At 37.9% G+C, this 18,709-nt stretch overlaps 1 protein-coding gene across 2 annotated transcripts in view; it reads left to right on the forward strand.

Moving 5' to 3' along the window:
- MCM8 (minichromosome maintenance 8 homologous recombination repair factor) overlaps positions 1–18,238 on the forward strand; it is a 47,821-nt gene extending 29,583 nt beyond the window's left edge. The window contains exons 13-19 of one of the 2 annotated variants that reach the window (XM_043602849.1): positions 2,564–2,705; positions 5,853–6,048; positions 7,755–7,974; positions 8,272–8,481; positions 9,997–10,073; positions 13,710–13,899; positions 17,593–18,238. In XM_043602849.1, coding sequence (XP_043458784.1) covers positions 2,564–2,705; positions 5,853–6,048; positions 7,755–7,974; positions 8,272–8,481; positions 9,997–10,073; positions 13,710–13,899; positions 17,593–17,670 — 1,113 coding nt within the window. In that variant the 3' untranslated portion in view covers positions 17,671–18,238. Of the gene's footprint in view, positions 1–2,563; positions 2,706–5,852; positions 6,049–7,754; positions 7,975–8,271; positions 8,482–9,996; positions 10,074–13,709; positions 13,900–16,081; positions 16,451–17,592 lie in introns of those variants that run through there. The other variant, XM_043602848.1, reaches the window with a different exon arrangement.
- The last annotated feature ends 471 nt before the right edge of the window (positions 18,239–18,709 follow it).

Raw genomic sequence — 18,709 nt, forward strand, 5'->3', positions numbered from 1 at the left:
CTCACCACCACCCCCAGTGTAGAAAAATGTGACCAGACCAGGGGTCTCTTTGCTAAGTTGTAGTCCTGCGGCTACCGCATCTTTGTCCAGCGGTCAGAACCTTGGTTGCATATCAGAATCACCTTTGGAACTCTTTGAAAAGAGGCCTGGGGCCTGCCTAGTCCAACTGAATTAAGAGTGTCTGGATTAGGGTCCTAGTGTCTGTGTGCAGATAACCCACCACAGGTGATTGTGCTGTGCAACAACCAGGATTGAGAACGACTTTGACGTCATCATTGCATTATAAACCCACTGTCCTTCACATCAGAATCATTATATATTCCCTACATTTGATTGTTACATCAGCCATCATTTTAATTCCTAAGCTGACATTTCATCTATATTTCCATGTTCCTTTGGACCAACTGGGCCTACTTAAAAAAAAAAAAAACAAAAACAACTCTGTCCTGAGCCCTTGCTAGAAACCTGACAGCAGAGACACAGCACCTAGTTTCAGGGGAAACAGTTGATGATAAAAATAAAAACAGGATACCTAGCCAGATTATGCTTGTAAAAGGTCCATGTGTGGACCTGAATTGTTACAGCTTTCTTTTCTGTCTTTTATATCATTGTGTACATAGCGAATTAGTGTATTATAGGTAGAAGCCTGGTTAACTTCCACAGTGGCTAGTTATCTATACAAATAAATCTTACAGTTTATACATTTTGCTTACGGTGTGTAAAAGTTCCATTTTTCTCTCTTACTCCTTTTTATCCCCCTCTTACTCCTTTTTTATTTAAGAAATAGATCTTAGCAGATAATGGTTTCAGAATACATTTAATGGTACCGAAAAAAATTTAATACTAAGAAATGGCATCAGCAACTTTTCATGGTTTTTAGACCTGGAATAATGCCTTTTAAACCATGGGCTCAACTTAAAAATAGAAGCTGTAATGTTGGTGGAAATTAAATGTTGTAAACAGAGGAGGGTATTTGGATGTAAGTCTTCTAGCCCTGCTAAACCAGTTTTTAAAAATTAGGCTAATACTAACAGTCATCATTTACTTTATATTTTTAATCCTCTTTTCCTCTGACCATTTAGTTAGCCATTATCATCCTCTCAGACTAATAAGGGATTACAAATAACAAAAATAGTGAGGGGTGCCTGGGTGGCTCAGGTGGTTAAGCATCCAACTCTTGATTTCGGCCCAGGTCATGATCTCAATGGTGGTGGGATTGAGCCCCCACATCAGGCTCCATGCTGAGAGCCTGCTTAGGATTCTCTCTCTCTCTCTCTCTCTCTCTCTCTCTCTCTCTCTCTCTCTCTCTCTGCCCTTCCCTTGCTCACACTCTCAGAATAAATAAACATTTTTAAAAAATGATAGCTACTGTTTATAAGCTAGATATCATAGGGCCCCTTGGGTTGGGCACTGCACATGTCCAGAGCACACTATCAACATAGCAGTGTGAGCATTGTCTCCTGTGGTTATGCAGTGCACAGCACGCACAGTGGCCTTGCACTGGGCACTTACTGTGTGCCAGGTACCAGATTTAAGTGCCTTGTATACAAAATCTCATTTATTCCTCAGGGATATACGTGATTAAAGAAGGAAGCTGAGGCTCAGAGAGATCTGAGAGCAGCATAGCCAGTACATGGTAGAGCCAAAATTTAAACAGGTTTTCTTGGGGCACCTGGGTGGCTCAGTCAGTTAAGCATCCGACTCTTGATCTCAGCTCAGTTCATGATCTCAGGGTCATGAGTTCAGGCCCCATGTTGGGGCCTAGTTGTAGAGCTTGCTTTAAGAAGAATAACAACAAAAACCCAGGTCTGCTTGACTCTGGAGGTCCACACTTTTAACTCTTGTGTTATTTAATCACTTTTCTGACCTGCTGGAGCTTGTTTACTCAGGTGAGCATTATTGAGCCACTTTATTACCTGATGTATGAAGAAGCATTGAAGCCTTTGAAATTAAAATTGGTACTCATGTGTTTTCTGTTTGAACTTGAAAACGAAGCATAAAATGAAGTTGTATAATATTCACATGACCACAGTCATCAGAGGCAGGCTGCCTGGATTTGATTGAATCCTCACCTCCCACCTTCATAGCTACTGTGAGTTAGTGTATGCAGGGCTTGGTTTCTACGTGATTAAGTGGGGGTGTAATAATGCCTTCCTACCTCACTACTGTGGTAGTGAAGGTTGTATAGTAAAACTGTTAGAAGAATACCTGGCAGGCGTGCCTGGGTGGCTCAGTCGATTAAGCGTCTGACCTTGAATTTTGTTCAGGTCATGATCTCATGGTTCATGAGATCAAGCCCTGCATCAGGTTCTGTGCTGACAGTGCAGAGCCTGCTTGGGATTCTCTCTCTCTCTCCCTCTCTCTCTGCCTCTCCCCTGCTCGTGCTTTCTCTCTGTCTCCCTCCTTCCCCCTCTTTCTCTCTCTCTGTCTCTCTCTCTCTCTCAAAAATAAATAAATAAACTTAAGCAAAAAGAATATCTGGCATATAGCTGATATTTGTTAGCAGTTACTATTTGTTTTTCTTTTACTTTGGTTGATTCTCTTAAACCTTTTGTTTCCTCAGGCAGTATGCAATGTTGCTCCACGTGGTGTGTATGTTTGTGGTAATACCACAACCACCTCTGGTTTGACTGTAACTCTTTCAAAAGATAGTTGCTCTGGAGATTTTGCTTTGGAAGCTGGTGCCCTTGTACTTGGTGATCAAGGTAAGAAACCAAACTCTCCACTGTTTACAACATTTAATTTTTCACTAATATTACAGCTTCTATTTTTAAATTGAGCCAAGGGTTTTAAAGGTATTATTTCAGATCTAAATAATTAGAAATTCTGGGACTTTTGGGTTTTTTTTTTTTTTTAAGTCTTTTCCAGTTCATTTCTTTACATTCTGTTCAAGAGGCATTTGGACAGCACTATATTGACCAGTGAGTTGAGAATGAGTGCCAGAAAAAAATAACCGGAAATGCAGTTTATGCTGCGGAATTGAAACTGGTACTTAATGTCATTCATTGTCAGAATCGTGCGATAGACACAATTATATATCAAGTCAGTCAAGTCAAATAGGTATAGATAACTCCTTGCACTTCCCATTTCATATCAACCATCACAATTGTTTAAAAGCCTGTTTTAAAGCTTCACATCAAGCTCCCTGTGGGGTGGAATATGGTTATCTGTTGACTGCCACATTTATCTTGTCTAATACATAGGTGCATAGTAAGTACTTGCTGAATGCATTACTATTACTTAGTTCAGAATACTTCGAGATGCCTTGGAACTGAAAATAAGGTAAATGTTATTATCCTTTACTCTCAGAGGACTTACAATAAGAATTTAGACTATTACATTATAATTAGAATTTTGCTGTATTTTAACCCATCTCATTGGATGTTTGTCAGGATTTGATGGAGAGTTTATAAGAAATCCAGTTGGAGGGCTTAGCAAGAAGGGATCTCTGATTAAGCATTGCTACCTAAGTTTCTCTTTGTGATGCTGTAACTCTATTGGAAACATGTTCCTATGTATGTGTCAGACAGTGCCCAGATTCCAGTCCAGTTAAGGCCATTCATTCCTTTGTTTGCTGGCGACCTCCACATTTCTGAATCCAGATCCTGTCAGCAGCCCCCACCAACCCCCTTCCTTAATACTTTACCTGCTTGGTTTCCAGGACACTCTACTCTTCTGGTTTTCTTAGTTCATTAACTGTTCCTTCTCGGTCTTGGTCTTTATCTCCCCAACCTTAACTGGTTGGCACCTCCAGGTGCTTAGGTTTTGTACCTATTTTCTTCTTAGTCTATGTTACCTTCTCAATGATCTTATCTAGTCTCATGGCTTTGCCTACCTATATGCCGAAAATTTCCAAATTTATATCTCTTCTTCCTTGAACTCCAGGCACATTTTTTTTTTTTTTTGAGAGAGAGAGAGAGGGAGGGAGAGAGAGAGAGCATGAGCAAGCACAAGCAGGGGAGGGGTAGAGGGAGAGAGAAAATCTTAAGCAGTCTCCATGCCCTAACTCGGGGCTCAATCTCACAAAACCAAGAGTTGGATGCTTAACTGAGCCAAAATCAAGAGTTGGATGCTTAACTGACTGAGCCATCTAGGCACCCCCAGGCACATATTTCTTTTTTTATTTTTTTAATACATGAAATTTATTGTCAAATTGGTTTCCATACAACACCCAGTGCTCATATCAAAAGATGCCCTCTTCAAAACCCATCACCCACCCTCCCCTCCCTTCCACCCCCCATCAGCCCTCAGTTTGTTCTCAGTTTTTAAGTCTCTTATGCTTTGGCTCTCTCCCACTCTAACCTCTCTTTTTTTTTTTTTTTTTTCCTTCCCCTCCCCCATGGGTTCCTGTTAAGTTTCTCAGGATCCACATAAGAGTGAAACCATATGGTATCTGTCTTTCTCTGTATGGCTTATTTCACTTAGTATAACACTGCCCAGTTCCATCCACGTTGCTACAAAGGGCCATATTTCATTCTTTCTCATTGCCACGTAGTACTCCATTGTGTATATAAACCACAGTTGATGGACATTTAGGTTCTTTCCATAATTTGGCTATTGTTGAGAGTGCTGCTATAAACATTGGGGTACAAGTGCCCCTTATGCATCAGTACTCCTGTATCCCTTGGGTAAATTCCTAGCAGTGCTACTGCTGGATCATAGGGTTCTTAATGCCTGTTTTTACAGTATCTCTATAACTTCCTCAGACTTAACACATCCGAAATCAAAATTCCGATATTCTCCTTCAAACCTATTTTTATAGTCTTTCCCATCTCAGTCAATGATAATTCCATCCTTCTATTTGCTAAAATCAGAAAATGTACAGTCATATTTGGCTTTTACATATACCCCACATCCAGTCTATCAACAAATATTGTGGGCTCTACCTTCCATATATATATATATATATATATATATATATATACGTATATATATATATATATATATATATACACATATATATATATGTATATATACACACATACACACACACACACACACACACACACAGTATCGAGACTCTTCTCCATTGCTGCTACCCTGATCCAAGACACCATCATCTCTTACATGGATTATTACTGTGATCTCCTAGTTGGAATGCTTGTGACCATCCTTGCCCTTTCCATTGTTCTTAACAAGGCAGAACAATCCTGTTAAAACTCAGATAAAGTTATTCTCCTGCTCAAAACCCTCCAGTGGCTTCCTATCTCTAAGAGTGAAAGCTCAAGGCTTGACAGTAGTCCAGGGCCATTCACATTCTGGCCTTTTAATCACCTCTTTTGCCTCATTATCTACTACTTTCTTCTTATTCTCCAGTTACACCACCAGCACATTTTACATTCCTGCATTAGGCTTTTTTACTTGTTATTCCCTTTGCCTGTGCTTCCCTTACTCCAGATAAGTCCGCAAGGCTTGTTCCCTTTCCTCCTTGAAGTTTTTGCTCAAATGTCCTTTCCTTACCTGAGAAAACTGATCTTATGTAATTATGCCTATCTCATGTAGTTGTTGAAATATACTATCTTTTGGATATGCATATCTCTTATTTCACCTGTTTGAACATAAGTCTTTAAGCTTTTTGAGGGTCATTCGTATCTTCATTTTTGTAGCACTTACAACACATGCCTTGCCTATGAAAAATGTTGAATGAGAAAATATTACATAAAAGTTAGTTACGACAAGTGTTTTATTTGCTGTAAAACAAGCACAAATTCTCTACTGTTTGACATTTTATAATTTTAACTGCTGGAAACAATTACAAATAATTTCCTTATTGTGGAACAGTTTTCATCCTGTAAGATTTGGAACTTAACCAAAGAAAGCTTTTTGTCTGTATTATTTTACTGTGACTGTAGGTATTTGTGGGATAGATGAATTTGATAAGATGGGGAATCAACATCAAGCCTTGTTAGAAGCTATGGAACAACAGAGTATTAGTCTTGCTAAGGCTGGCATGGTTTGTAGCCTCCCTGCAAGAACTTCCATCATCGCTGCTGCAAATCCAGTTGGAGGACATTACAATAAAGCCAAAACAGTTTCTGAGAATTTAAAGTAAGTCTCTTTGGATATTTATACCTTTAATGTATTCAATCCATATAAATCAGAAGAAAAAGATAACTGAGGACATAATAGTTCACAGAAATGATAATTTCTAGTAAATGTACAAAAACATGTTGAGCACAACAAATTAAAGCAATGAAGCACCATTGATAGCTACCAGATTGGCAAACATTTTTTATATTAATAATCATTATTGGCAAAGGGTTGGGAAAATAAGTTCTCACATATTCAGGTTAGTGTATTGAAGGACAACTGGCATGTTTATTATCACAGTTTGAAATATACATTCCATTTGTTTTAGCCAGTTCTACTTTTAGGAATCATACTCACAGAAACAGTCATGTAGGTGCACAGAGACGCATTTACAGGTTGGGTATTATGCCATTGTATATCACAGACAAAAAGCGGAAACAGCTTAAAATGCCCATTGGTAGGAAAGTGGTTAAACTATGGAAGGCCGAACAGTGGAGAATAGCAGGTATAAAAATGGAAGTAGCTCTGTGTGTGCTGATAGGGAAACATGTCTGTGCTTACTGTTAAGTGAAAAGAGCACATTACATACTTATAAATGGGGTATGACCCCACTTTTTCCCAAAAACAGTTTGTATTGGTATGTGTGTATGCTTTCTCTTCTAGTTTGTTCTGTACAGGTTGGACAAAAGGCATAGGGAGGGTAAAATAGGTTGAAGTGATTGTGGAAGTGAGGAAAAGACAAAAGAATGCCTCATGTGAAAAATTGGAAGCTTAAATTCTAGAGGGAAAAAACCCAAATTTCCTAATATTTGATAATGTGTACCTTTAATACAGAAATGGTACATGGCAAAATATACAATAGTACTTGGAGATGCTATACCACCACCACCAAAAAAGTCAATCTAGGGACCCCTGGGTGGCTCAGTCAGTTAAGTGGCCAGCTCTTGATCTGAGGTCAGGTCTTGATCTCAGGTCATGAGTTCAAGCCCTATGCTGGGTATGAAGCCTACTTTAAAAAAAAAAAAAAAAAAAAAAAGTCAGTCTATTAGTTTTTCTTAATAAAATGACAAAGTGCTATATTGGAAAGATCAGAAAGATCCTATTGAACAAGGACTTGGTTTTTAGATTCTGGTTTTTAGTGGTACCCAAACCTGTTTTGGGGTGTTGACCAAATTCTTTAGCTACTTTGAATTTCAGTTTTATTGTCTCAAATAGAAGGATAATCTGATTGGTGGGATCAGGGAAGATGACCAAGTAGAACACAGCATTTTTATTATAATGATTCTAATGACTTCTAAGAAAAAGTGGGTTTTTTAATCTAAATAATCATAGATGCTTTGAGAGACTCAATGTCTTGGTGAAAGAAAACATACAAAAGATTAAAACGACCCAACTAGATAACCTCTGGCGTATCATATAGCATTTGTTTTAAAATTCAAAGGCATTGTGAAACTTACCATTAGGTAGTAATATAGAACACAGACATGGTGTGAGAAGGGGCCTTATCATTAACCTACCAAAGGTAGGTACATGTATGACTGGTGTGTGGCCTGGTGTCTCTCCAGAGTTGGTGGGTGTATCGAATACAAAAGCTATTGTTTGTTTCTTTAACATAAACTTTATTTTTTTAAAGTTCTACATGGAACTTCAATAGTAAATAAGTAAATGGTTTTCTACTTGTTTTGATTCCAATCATTGTTTCTTCCTTCTTCCCTGCCTCTTAGAATGGGGAGTGCCCTGCTGTCCAGATTTGATTTGGTCTTTATCCTGTTAGACACCCCAAATGAGGACCATGATCACTTACTCTCTGAACATGTGATTGCAATAAGAGCTGGAAAGCAGAGAACTGTTAGCGGAGCCACTGTAACTCGCATGAATAGTCAAGATTCAAATACTTCTGTACTTGAAGCGGTGTCTGATAAACCATTATCAGAAAGATTAAAGGTATGAATGTTTCTGCTCCTTAGTCATTCATTTCGGTTCTGTTTGGATGTCAGAGTTCAGTATGTTGCTTATTGTAGAGTAGTAGTATATAAGCTTTCATGCCAAAACCTTTTATGTTACAGTAGTAGGGTTTATATAAACTGCATTAGAAATAATCTGTCACCTAGACTCAGAGCTGGAACTACAGTGTTTGGCTTCTTTGGAAAGTCTTTTAGAACTTTATATGTATCTAAACAGGTTATTTTAACAGAAAGATTTTATTTGCTATCCTTGTAATCTTTTTTTATCATGTTTCAGGTGGTTCCTGGAGAAAAAATAGATCTAATTCCCCACCAGCTGTTGAGAAAGTACATTGGTTATGCTCGGCAGTATGTCTATCCAAGGCTGTCCACAGAAGCTGCTCAGATTCTTCAAGATTTTTACCTTGAGCTCCGGAAACAGAGCCAGCGGTTAAATAGCTCACCAATCACTACTAGGCAGCTGGAATCTCTGATTCGTCTAACAGAGGTTTGTTTTAAATTCGTGCTTTTTTGACTTAAAAATGGGGGCAAGAGGTGGTATGATTTCTCTCAATTTCCTGCATAATTAACTTGACTTTTCTTCCAGCTGAGAGACAATTAGAAATGGATGTATAAAAATGTTTAAAAATGTTTGGCCATATCTGTAACAGAGCCAATCAAGCCACTTCTTTCTAGGCACAGAACCAGTTACTAACCATGCAACTTTTTTTTCTCCCCCTTTTAATGACATTGAAGACTCCTGGAGTGTGACAAGTAGTTAGGTTAATTAAGGATTCTGAGATTCTAAGTTGAATATATGGGAGCATGGAATATGTCAGTATTTGATTTGATACATGACAGGTCCATAAGGATAATACCTGTTTTTCTAATAGCAGTAACATTTATTCACAGGTTTGGAATGCTAAGAGAACTCTGGCAGTTAAAATAGCTGGAGTTTGGGCTTTTTGCTTTAAAATCAGATTCTTTCTTCTATGTTGTTTTAACAAATTGGTTAGGCATGATTTCCTGAAAGTAAAAGGCAAGGAAAAACCAAGGGTATTTCATAATCACATTTTCTGAAATGAACACTCAGAAAGATATATGTTAGATAAAAATAGGTTTTAATCCTATTTTATTTAGTTCGTTTATTTAGTTTATTAGGTTTATTTGTTTATGTTGTTGGGGGGGAGGAGCAGAGAGAAAGAGGGAGAGAGAATCCCAAGCAGGCCCTATGCTGTCAGCGTGGAGCCCAGTGTGGGGCTCGAATCCACAAACTGTGAGATCATGACCTGAGCCAAAATCAAGAGTTGGACATTTAACTGACTGAGCCACCCAGGTGCCCCTAATCCATATTTTATTATTTTTTTTTAATTTTTTTTTTCAACGTTTATTTATTTTTGGGACAGAGAGAGACAGAGCATGAACGGGGGAGGGGCAGAGAGAGAGGCAGACACAGAATCGGAAACAGGCTCCAGGCTCTGAGCCATCAGCCCAGAGCCCGACACGGGGCTCGAACTCACAGGCCGCGAGATCGTGACCTGGCTGAAGTTGGACGCTTAACCGACTGCGCCACCCAGGCACCCCCCCCAATCCATATTTTAAATGAGCGATTGGGGTACCAGAGTGGCTCAGTCAGTTAAATGTCTGACTTTGGTTCAGTCATGATCTTTGGTTCGTGGGTTCGAGCCCCACGTCGGGCTCTGTGCTGACAGCTCAGAGCCTGGAGCTGCTTCAGGTTCTCTGTCTTCCTCTCTCTCTGCTCCTCCACTGCTCGCATACTGTCTTTCTCTCTCTTTCTCAAAAATAAACAAACATTAAAAATTTTTTAAAATAAAATGAGTGATTGTTTTCATACTCAAGTTTTCAGATAATTTTATTCTGACTTTGATATTATAGTCCTCCTCCTGCAATCAGTGTTTGTGTAAAATGAACAAATGAAACAATCTTAGACCTACTTTACCTGCTCAAACAATGTCAAATATACTTACTATTGTTATTTAAAAATGCTTTTTTTCTTTCAAAGGCACGAGCAAGGTTGGAATTAAGAGAAGAAGCAACCAAAGAAGATGCTGAGGATATAGTTGAAGTTATGAAGTATAGGTAAGATTAAATTTTAAATGCTGTTTTAAATGAAATATCAGTCATCGTTTCATCTCAAATTAAATATTTAATTATGCCAAGCAAAATTATTTTTACTTAGCCCATTGGATCCTTTTAACAAACTTTATTTTCTTGGTTTAAAATATTTGTATAAAGAAACAATCTTTATATTAAAATTTTTTGAATGGGTATACATTCACATAGTTATGAAATCAATTCAAAAATACATATTTTGAGAATACTCGAAAGGAACAGCCTCATAATGGGTAAAATCATCATTAACACTTAATGACTACCAACCCTTTCAACCAATTCCTAACATTCCCTTTTGTATAAATATCCTGTGGTTTAATATTCTACTGTGATTGGACTGTCAGTTTCCTCTTTTACATGATTCAGTACTAGGGTTTGAGGGGTCTTGTAGATGAAAATTTTACCAAGCTGGCTTCATTCCCTCTCTAGTTGACTTCATTGTGTTGGAGACCCTCAGTTTGCCATTCGTCAGCAACCAGACAGTGTAGGAATTACTAGACTGTCTCATTCAGTGTGCTGCCAGGGATTCAGTGTACTAGCATGTGAAATAAAGGAGTGGCCGTAAATACCAGTTGTCTGACTTATGATGGACCTAGCTTCCTGGCAGACCAGACCAATAAGAATCCTAGAGATTGCCTACAGGGCACCTGACTGGCTCAGTTGGTAGAGCACGTGACTCTTGACCTCAGGGTCTTGAGTTCAAGCCCCAAGTGAGGTGTAAGGCTTACTTGGACAAAAAAAAAAGATACCTAGAGATTGCCCCAACAGAGATTCTTTTTTCACTAGAAAACAAAGCCACTAAACCTAACCAAAAGTCCAAAAAATTTGGATTCTAACTTTGTTCCCAATTAAAAACAAGGACCACTAGTAGGGACTCCTTGTTTAATGATAAAAAGTTGCCTCTTAGTTTAGAATTTTTCTTAACAGACTGCTTTTTTTTTTTTTTAAGTTTGTTATGAGAGAGAGAGGATGCGCATGTGCATGAGTGGGAGAGGGGCAGAGAGAGAGAGGGAGAGAAAATCCCAAGAAGGCTCCATGCTGTCAGCACAAAACCTGACATGGGGCTTGATCCTGCAAACCATGAGATCATGACCTGAGCTGAAACCAAGAGTCGCCGCTTAACCAACTGAGCCACCCAGGCTCTCCTGAGCATCCTGGTCTTAAATTCTCCACCTGTGGCAGTGGGGCTATCATTGCTACTCCTGGTTTCCTTTTCCATTTAATGATCTCTCACCCTTTAGACCTACTGGTGCCTGGCTCTACTGAATAATATCATGGATAGACTTGGGCTATCCAGCAAATCAGGGATCAAACTACCTTATTACTCTCTCTTACCTGTAACATTCTCTTTTTAGGCTTTACCCTAACTTAGTTTCCTTAGGCCTCAGACCCCAGACATTGCCTCAAGCAGCCATCTAGTATTTCCCCACAGTAAGTCCACTGGTCTGATTCATTCTCATATCTGAGCATTACACATTATAAATTACACATTAAACCTTTTCAATAAAAATGCCATATTGATTCTGCATGTCTGAATCCTCATGTTGGACAGTGTTTACATGTACTTTTTCCATCCAAGAGGAACTCTTCCATATTTTTTTGTGTAACTTTGTATTTTTTTCTACTACTTCTCAAAGTTGCCTTGCTGGTAATTCTGAATTAGTTTTAGGCTGTCAATTTACTCCTGAACTCCTGAAAAAAGAGATCTCATTGTTAAATATAAACAGTATCTACATGAAATTGCTAGTTTGTTTCCTTGAACTGAATGTGCTTTATTGGCTTTTACACAAATTTTCAGATAAAAAGAATAGGTTGATTCCTAGTGATTGGAATTATTTCCTAGTGATTCCTAGTGACTGCCATTATTTCCATGGTAGATATCAAGATCCAGTTAAACACAGAGACTAGGTTGTGAATTGTCTGTTTTATTATACTTACCGTGCTTTCTGTCCCTAGTCTATGCTCTAAGAGAGCAGGGACCCTATCTGTCATCTTTACCAGTGTACTCCCAGGGCCCATACCTAGCACACAGCACACCCTCAGTAAATGTACTGCATTGATAGTAAAGTTGACCATGGGAATCATCTTTCATTCATTAACTCTTCCATTTCAGAGTTTCCCTCTCTTGAGTTGTGAATGTTTGTACTTAATGTGGTCTTGAATCTATAAAACTACATTTTAAGCAGAAGCAGAAGCCAAAATAAAATCTAAACTGTGATACAGTTCATCATAGTTATCAAAGCACATAGCTATAAAAACTAAATGTTTATGGCCAACAGTTCACTTAAGTTTTCTTTAAAAATATACTAGGAAGCACAGGAGAATAGAGCCACCTTCAAAGATGAAACATCATTGAGTTTTTTCTATTTCAGCAAAGTGGCTCAGATATTTATAAATCTTCACATCTGAAGCCATGTAGCTCAGATTCAAATCCCAGATATTCCACTCATTGGCTGTGTAACCTTTGGCAAGTCACTTAACTTACCACACTTTGCTTCTTCATCTGTAAAATGCGAATAAGAATAGTCCCTAGATCAGAGGATTGTTGGACTAAATGGGGTAGCATATGGTGATTAAATATAATTAAGCTAAATATGAATTGTTAATACATAGTAGTTTAAAGCATTTTTGACAAGTACCTTATGAAAAATAAGCTACGGTTTATTATATTTACATAATCATATTACATTTCTTACCATTTATTAGTCTGATTTGGATGATTCATTCCTATTTGTACAGCTTTCTCTTTCACGTAGGCTCTTATCAGGAAACAAAACAAAGCTATGTTTTTAGTAACCCTATAAACTCATTGCTGTAAGCTCCTTAAGGGCAGGAATTACATCCGTTTTATTCATCAGTGCAAGTCTACTGCCTAGCAGGTGACCAGTTTATATATGATTAACCAATTCCTGATTAAATAACACCTTTGCCTCTGGGCTTTGTGTGAGATTATATCTGTCCCATTGTACAGGCAGGGAGTCATCCACAGAGCTGGATTAGAAATGATGGCTAATTTTATCTCTCACTGGTGTTTTCAGACTTCTGGCTAAAATCCACTAGCAAGAGTGCATATGTCTTTCTTTGATGATACTGTGAAAATAAGAGGAAGCAGCAGAGAACTAAAAATAGTAGGTGGATCCTTTAATATCTAACCACCATTACTGCAAGTCAGCAGAACCGTTCTAGTTCATTCCCACAGTATTTTTAAACATCTTTCATCTGCCAGGTGCTGCACTAGGAGCTGGGAACATATCTTTGTCCTCTAAAGCCTAAATTTAGTATGTTTAGAATTTCTTTCTTTCATGAATCAGAAAGAATGTTCCAGGCATTTATATCATAGTCTATCAACTTTGTATTCTTACGCTTTTCTCTTTTCAAATGTAGATGTTTCTTAAAAGTGGCAACTGTGTCCAAAAATATTTTTATCGGCACATAGTTCATACCATAGTGAATTTCATAGTGGCTGTTCAAGCAATACAATGTTGAAATCTTTGCTACGTGAGTCTCATGGTTATTTCCACATTTTTCTTCTTATGAACTGGGACAAAAATTTCCATAGCCATGCTACATTGGGTAACTCTGTTCTCCTCCCTTCTCGTTAAGCATGCTAGGAACTTATTCTGATGAATTTGGAAACCTAGATTTTGAGCGATCCCAGCATGGTTCTGGAATGAGCAACAGGTCAACAGCAAAAAGATTTATTTCTGCTCTCAACAACATTGCTGAAAGAACTTACAATAACTTATTTCAATTTCAACAACTTCGGCAGATTGCCAAAGAGCTTAATATTCAGGTATGATAAACCAAATACTTAATCTTGTTTATGAAAATTGCAGGAGGTCTTTATTAAGTGTAGAATTTTTAAATATCAGAATATTTTGATGACTGTGGAAAACAGTATGGAAATTACTCAAAAAATTAAAAGTAGAACTACCCTATCTATGATTCAGCAATCGCACTATGGTATATTTACCCAAAGAATACAAAGGAGTTCAAAGGAATATATGCACCCCTGTGTTTATTGCAGCATTATTTACAATAGCCAAAATATGGAAACAGCCCAAGTGCCAATTGTTGGATGAAGGGATACAGAAGATGTGGTATAGAGAGAGAGAGCACGCACATGTGCTTGCTCGTTCTCTCTCTTTCTCTCAAAAATGAATAAATAAAAACTTCTAAGAAATTTTTTTAAATGTTTATTTTTGAGAGAAAGAGAGAGAGAGAGAGAGAGAGAGACTGAGATGAGTGGCGGAGGGGCAGAGACGGAGATGCAGAGTCCGAAGCAGGCTCCAGGTCAGCACAGAGCCTGACACAGGGCTCGAACTCACTAACCGCAGATCATGACTTGAGCCAGTTGGACGCTTAACTGACTGAGCCACCCAGGCGCCCCGAAGAAACAGACTCTTAGCTATAGTGAACAAACAGATGGTTATCAGAGGGGAGGTGGGTGAGGGAGTGGGTGAAATAAATGATGGGGATTAAGAGTGCACTTTATCAGGGGCACCTGGCTTGCTCAGTTGGTGGAGTGTGCTCCTCTTAATCTCAGGGTGGTAAACTTGAGCCCCATGTTGGGTGCAGAGATTACTTAAGAATAAAATCTTTGCTGGGGCACCTATGGTGGCTCAGTCAGTTAAGTGTTGGACTCTTGATTTTGGCTCAGGTCATGGTCTCATGGTTTGTGGGTTTGAGCCCCATATTGGGCTCTGCACTGATGATGCAGAACCTGCTTGAGCTCCTCTCCTTCCCTCTCTCTCTGCCCCTCCCCTGCTCATTTTCTCTCTCTCTCTTTCTTTCAAAATAAATAAATAAGCTTAAATGAATAAATAAAAATAAAATCTTTGCAAAAAAAAGTATCACGAGCACTAAGTAATATATGGAATTGTTGAATTGCTATATTGTTCATCTGAAATGAACACTGTATGTTAACTACACTGGAACTAAAATTTTAAAATAAATATAATGGAGATTGAAAAAATAATAAAAGATTTGGGTGAAAAGAATGGAATAGGCTTTTTTGAAGTATTTTCTTTATTTAAGCTATGAAATTAGCTGCTCAGAGCTTTAAAAAAAACAACAACAACCCAGCAGTGTTAGGGTTCCTGGGTGGCTCAGTTACATATCCCACTCTTGGTCTCAGCTCAGATCTGGATCTCAGGGTCATGAGTTCAAGCCCCATGTTGGACCCTACTCTGGGTGTGAAGCCTACCTAAAAACAAAAAACAAAAACTAAAAAACCCAGCAGTTTTTATCTAAAATGCATACCTACCTCTTTTTTAGCATCTTGATAGTTGAAGGAAACATAAGAGACTCACTTTCCATGTTTTTCTGACAAAATCTCTTGTGGGAAAGTCATCTTACATCTTTGCATGTCTGTTTCCTCGTTTGTTCAACAGACATGATTCCAGGGGCTGACTTCGGCTCAGGTCATGATCTTGGGGTCTGTGACTTTGAGCCCCACGTCGGGCTCTGTGCTGACAGCTCGGAGCTTGGAGCCTGCTTCGGATTCTATGTCTCCCTCTCTGCCTGTCTCTCTCTCTCTCTCTCTCTCTCTCTCTCTCAAAAATAAATATTAAAAAAAATAGACATGATTTCACCTGCTTTGCTATTTGAAAGTTTTAGTGAAAATGAATGTAATAAGACTTTAAACATGTAAGACAGTTTATATGGAAAACTGCCCACTCAATTTCAAAATTGGAGCTAGTCTAATTTTTGTTTTGAAGCTAATCTAAAACAAATAAAAAAAATACTCTGGATACTGGAGTTTTTAATTTTGATTAGCTCGGCTCATCAAATAGAATAGAATCTCACAATAGAATTGAAAGCTCATATGTAAGCAGTTTTCTCTATGAGGAAGTACGAATAAATTTATTTGCCCAAGAAACTTGAGGAATGCATGTTATGGTTTGAGAGATTCATTTTATAAATCATGTTTTTGCATATTATTTAATGGGCTGTTTCTTGATGTTTTATTCCAGGTTGCTGATTTTGAAAATTTTATCGGGTCACTAAATGACCAAGGTTACCTCTTGAAAAAAGGCCCAAAGGTCTACCAACTTCAAACTATGTAAAATGACTACCAACCCAGGACGTCCTGAGATTATTAGCAGTTTAAAACTGTCTCAGTAATAAAGAGTATGTAAAAAAAAAAAAAAAAAAAAAAAAAAAAAAAAAATATATATATATATATATATATATATATATATATATATATATATTGTTCTCTGGAAAATGATGTCCTAAAATTAATGTAATAGGAAAAAAGATTTAAGAAGTGATAAAGCCATGTGTTTAGTTTTTACAGCTTTTCTGAAAGATGAGAAAAATAAATTGTTTATATTTTTAAATGATGTGATTATATGTATTATATATAGTTGTATTTTTGACCTCTTTTATTCTTTTTTCTATAAAATGTCCATCTGAGTAAACATTTCCTAAGTTACATCTTAATGTTTAAATAGCTCTGACACACAAAAAATGAATATCTTTCAGAACTAAATTGAAACCAACTTTCAATTCCAAAAAAAGTTTGGAAATATTTTATATTGACACATTTAATTTAACATCTTAGCTACTGAAAAAAATTTTAAACCGTATTATGTTTTATTACCAAAGTTAAATATGTACCTGTGGGTTTTTGTTTTTTTTTAATGTTTATTTTTGAGAGAAAGAGAGAGAGAGAGTACAAGCTGGGGAGGGGCAGAGAGAAAAGGGGACAGAGGATCCCAAGCCAGCTCCACAGTGATAGCAAGCCCGATGTGGGGCTTGAACTCACAAATCATGAGATCATGACCTGAGCCAAAGTTGGACGCTCAACCAACTGACCCACCCAGGGGCCCCAAATATGTACCTATATTAAGTCAATAGCTGTGTAAGGCTTATTAAAACCAAGCCGCCTCAACTCACTACACAGAGGGTGAGGATGCTGTTCTCCTATTCTGTGTACGTACATAAATACACATACACAGTTTCCCATTTCTTTCCAATTTAGTTCTATGTCCTCTTTCTTGTTTCACTCCCTCCTTTTAGTAGAATCAATCTTCTAGTAGCTTCCTGAGAAGAAGTTCATAAGGCAAATTCTACCCTTACCTCTGGATTGGGCATAGAATTTTAGTTTGTAAAACTAAAATTAGATGTTGCCGTTTAGAAATCCAAGACCACAATCGCTTCCCAGCCTTTTGGCTAAGATCAAGTATAGAAATCCAAGGCCATTGTGATTTTTATTCATAGCATGTGACCTTTTTTTCTTCTTGAGAAGGTGCTTGGATCTTCCCTTTTCCCAGGTATCCTGAAATTGTATAATGTTTAATAACTATCCTGGTGGTCTCTCATGCCAAAAATATTGGTGTTATCGTTACCTCTTTTTTTCTCTTATCCCTTTATCAGTCCATCAACAAGTTTGCTCAGTACCTTTAATTGGTTCCAGTTCCACCCTCTCTTGTACCGCTTTATAAGGACAAAGACTCCACTTTATTCTGTTGCTGCCCAGCAGGTGGAACGAATTTTTGACACATACCCCTCTGAGGTGGATACACAGACAGTGGGTGATTATACCACTTGTGAATGAGGACACAGAACTTAACCAAAGTAGGTAAGCAACTTGATGTAAGACTATGAAAAATAAGAGCATAAAAAGGATTTCTACTAATAAGATGGAGGCATTCTCCTCTTTTTCTCCTATGAAGTTGCTCAAAACCAACAAGGAAACTGAGAAATACAAATATATAGTCCATCTTCTGTGAACTAGGAAACAACTGAAACCCCAAACCCCAACACACTAGGAAAAGCTGCCAAAAGCTGTCAGGATGACCTAGGTAGCCTCACAGGAGGGAAGAGGCGAGACGATGCCTATTGGTGAATATCTTAGAAGAAACCAACAAAGTGTATTTCTTAAAGTATACTTTAAATATCTTTGGGGGTAAAAAGTAAAACCCCATGTTTGTAATAGTGTGAATATGGCATACAGGTTGGCAGCAGCAGCTTCTCTGGATCTTGCTGGAACACAAGAAATAGAACAGGAGAGGTTAAATGAGAAGTCACACTGATAAGCCACCATGAAGGAGGAAAAAAAAATCTGGCTGTGCTTAAATTTCTCCAAAGCAGTATTCATCAGTAAAACAATGGAACATTGCCTACAAGATTGTTTTTTTAAGTTTATTTATTTATTTTAATTTTTTTTAACTTCTTAAGTTTATTTTTGAGAGACGTAGAGAGCACAAGCAAGGGAGGAGCAGAGAGAAAGGAGACACAGAATCTGAAGCAGGCTCCAGGTTCTCAGCTGTCAGCACAGAGCCCAACACAGGGCTCAAACTCACAAAGCACAAGATCGTGACCTGAGCCGAAGTCGGATGCTTAACCAACTGAGCCACCCAGGCGCCCATGAATTTCATAAAAATGTCATGTTGAAAGTAGTAAATATTTTAATTTAAAAAAATACTTAATAATAATAGGTAGTGGGTCAGATTTGGCCCATTTGGCTATAATTTGCAGCATCTTGACTGCAAATAATAAAAACCTGACTTGATTAAGTAGGAAAATTAGGGTTTTTTAAAAGAATTTTGGTTAGCCCACAGAATTATTGGAAGACTAGAGAACCAAAGGCTGAG

This window comes from Prionailurus bengalensis, chromosome A3 (genome assembly GCF_016509475.1).
Source record: "Prionailurus bengalensis isolate Pbe53 chromosome A3, Fcat_Pben_1.1_paternal_pri, whole genome shotgun sequence".
Lineage (NCBI taxonomy): Eukaryota > Metazoa > Chordata > Mammalia > Carnivora > Felidae > Prionailurus > Prionailurus bengalensis.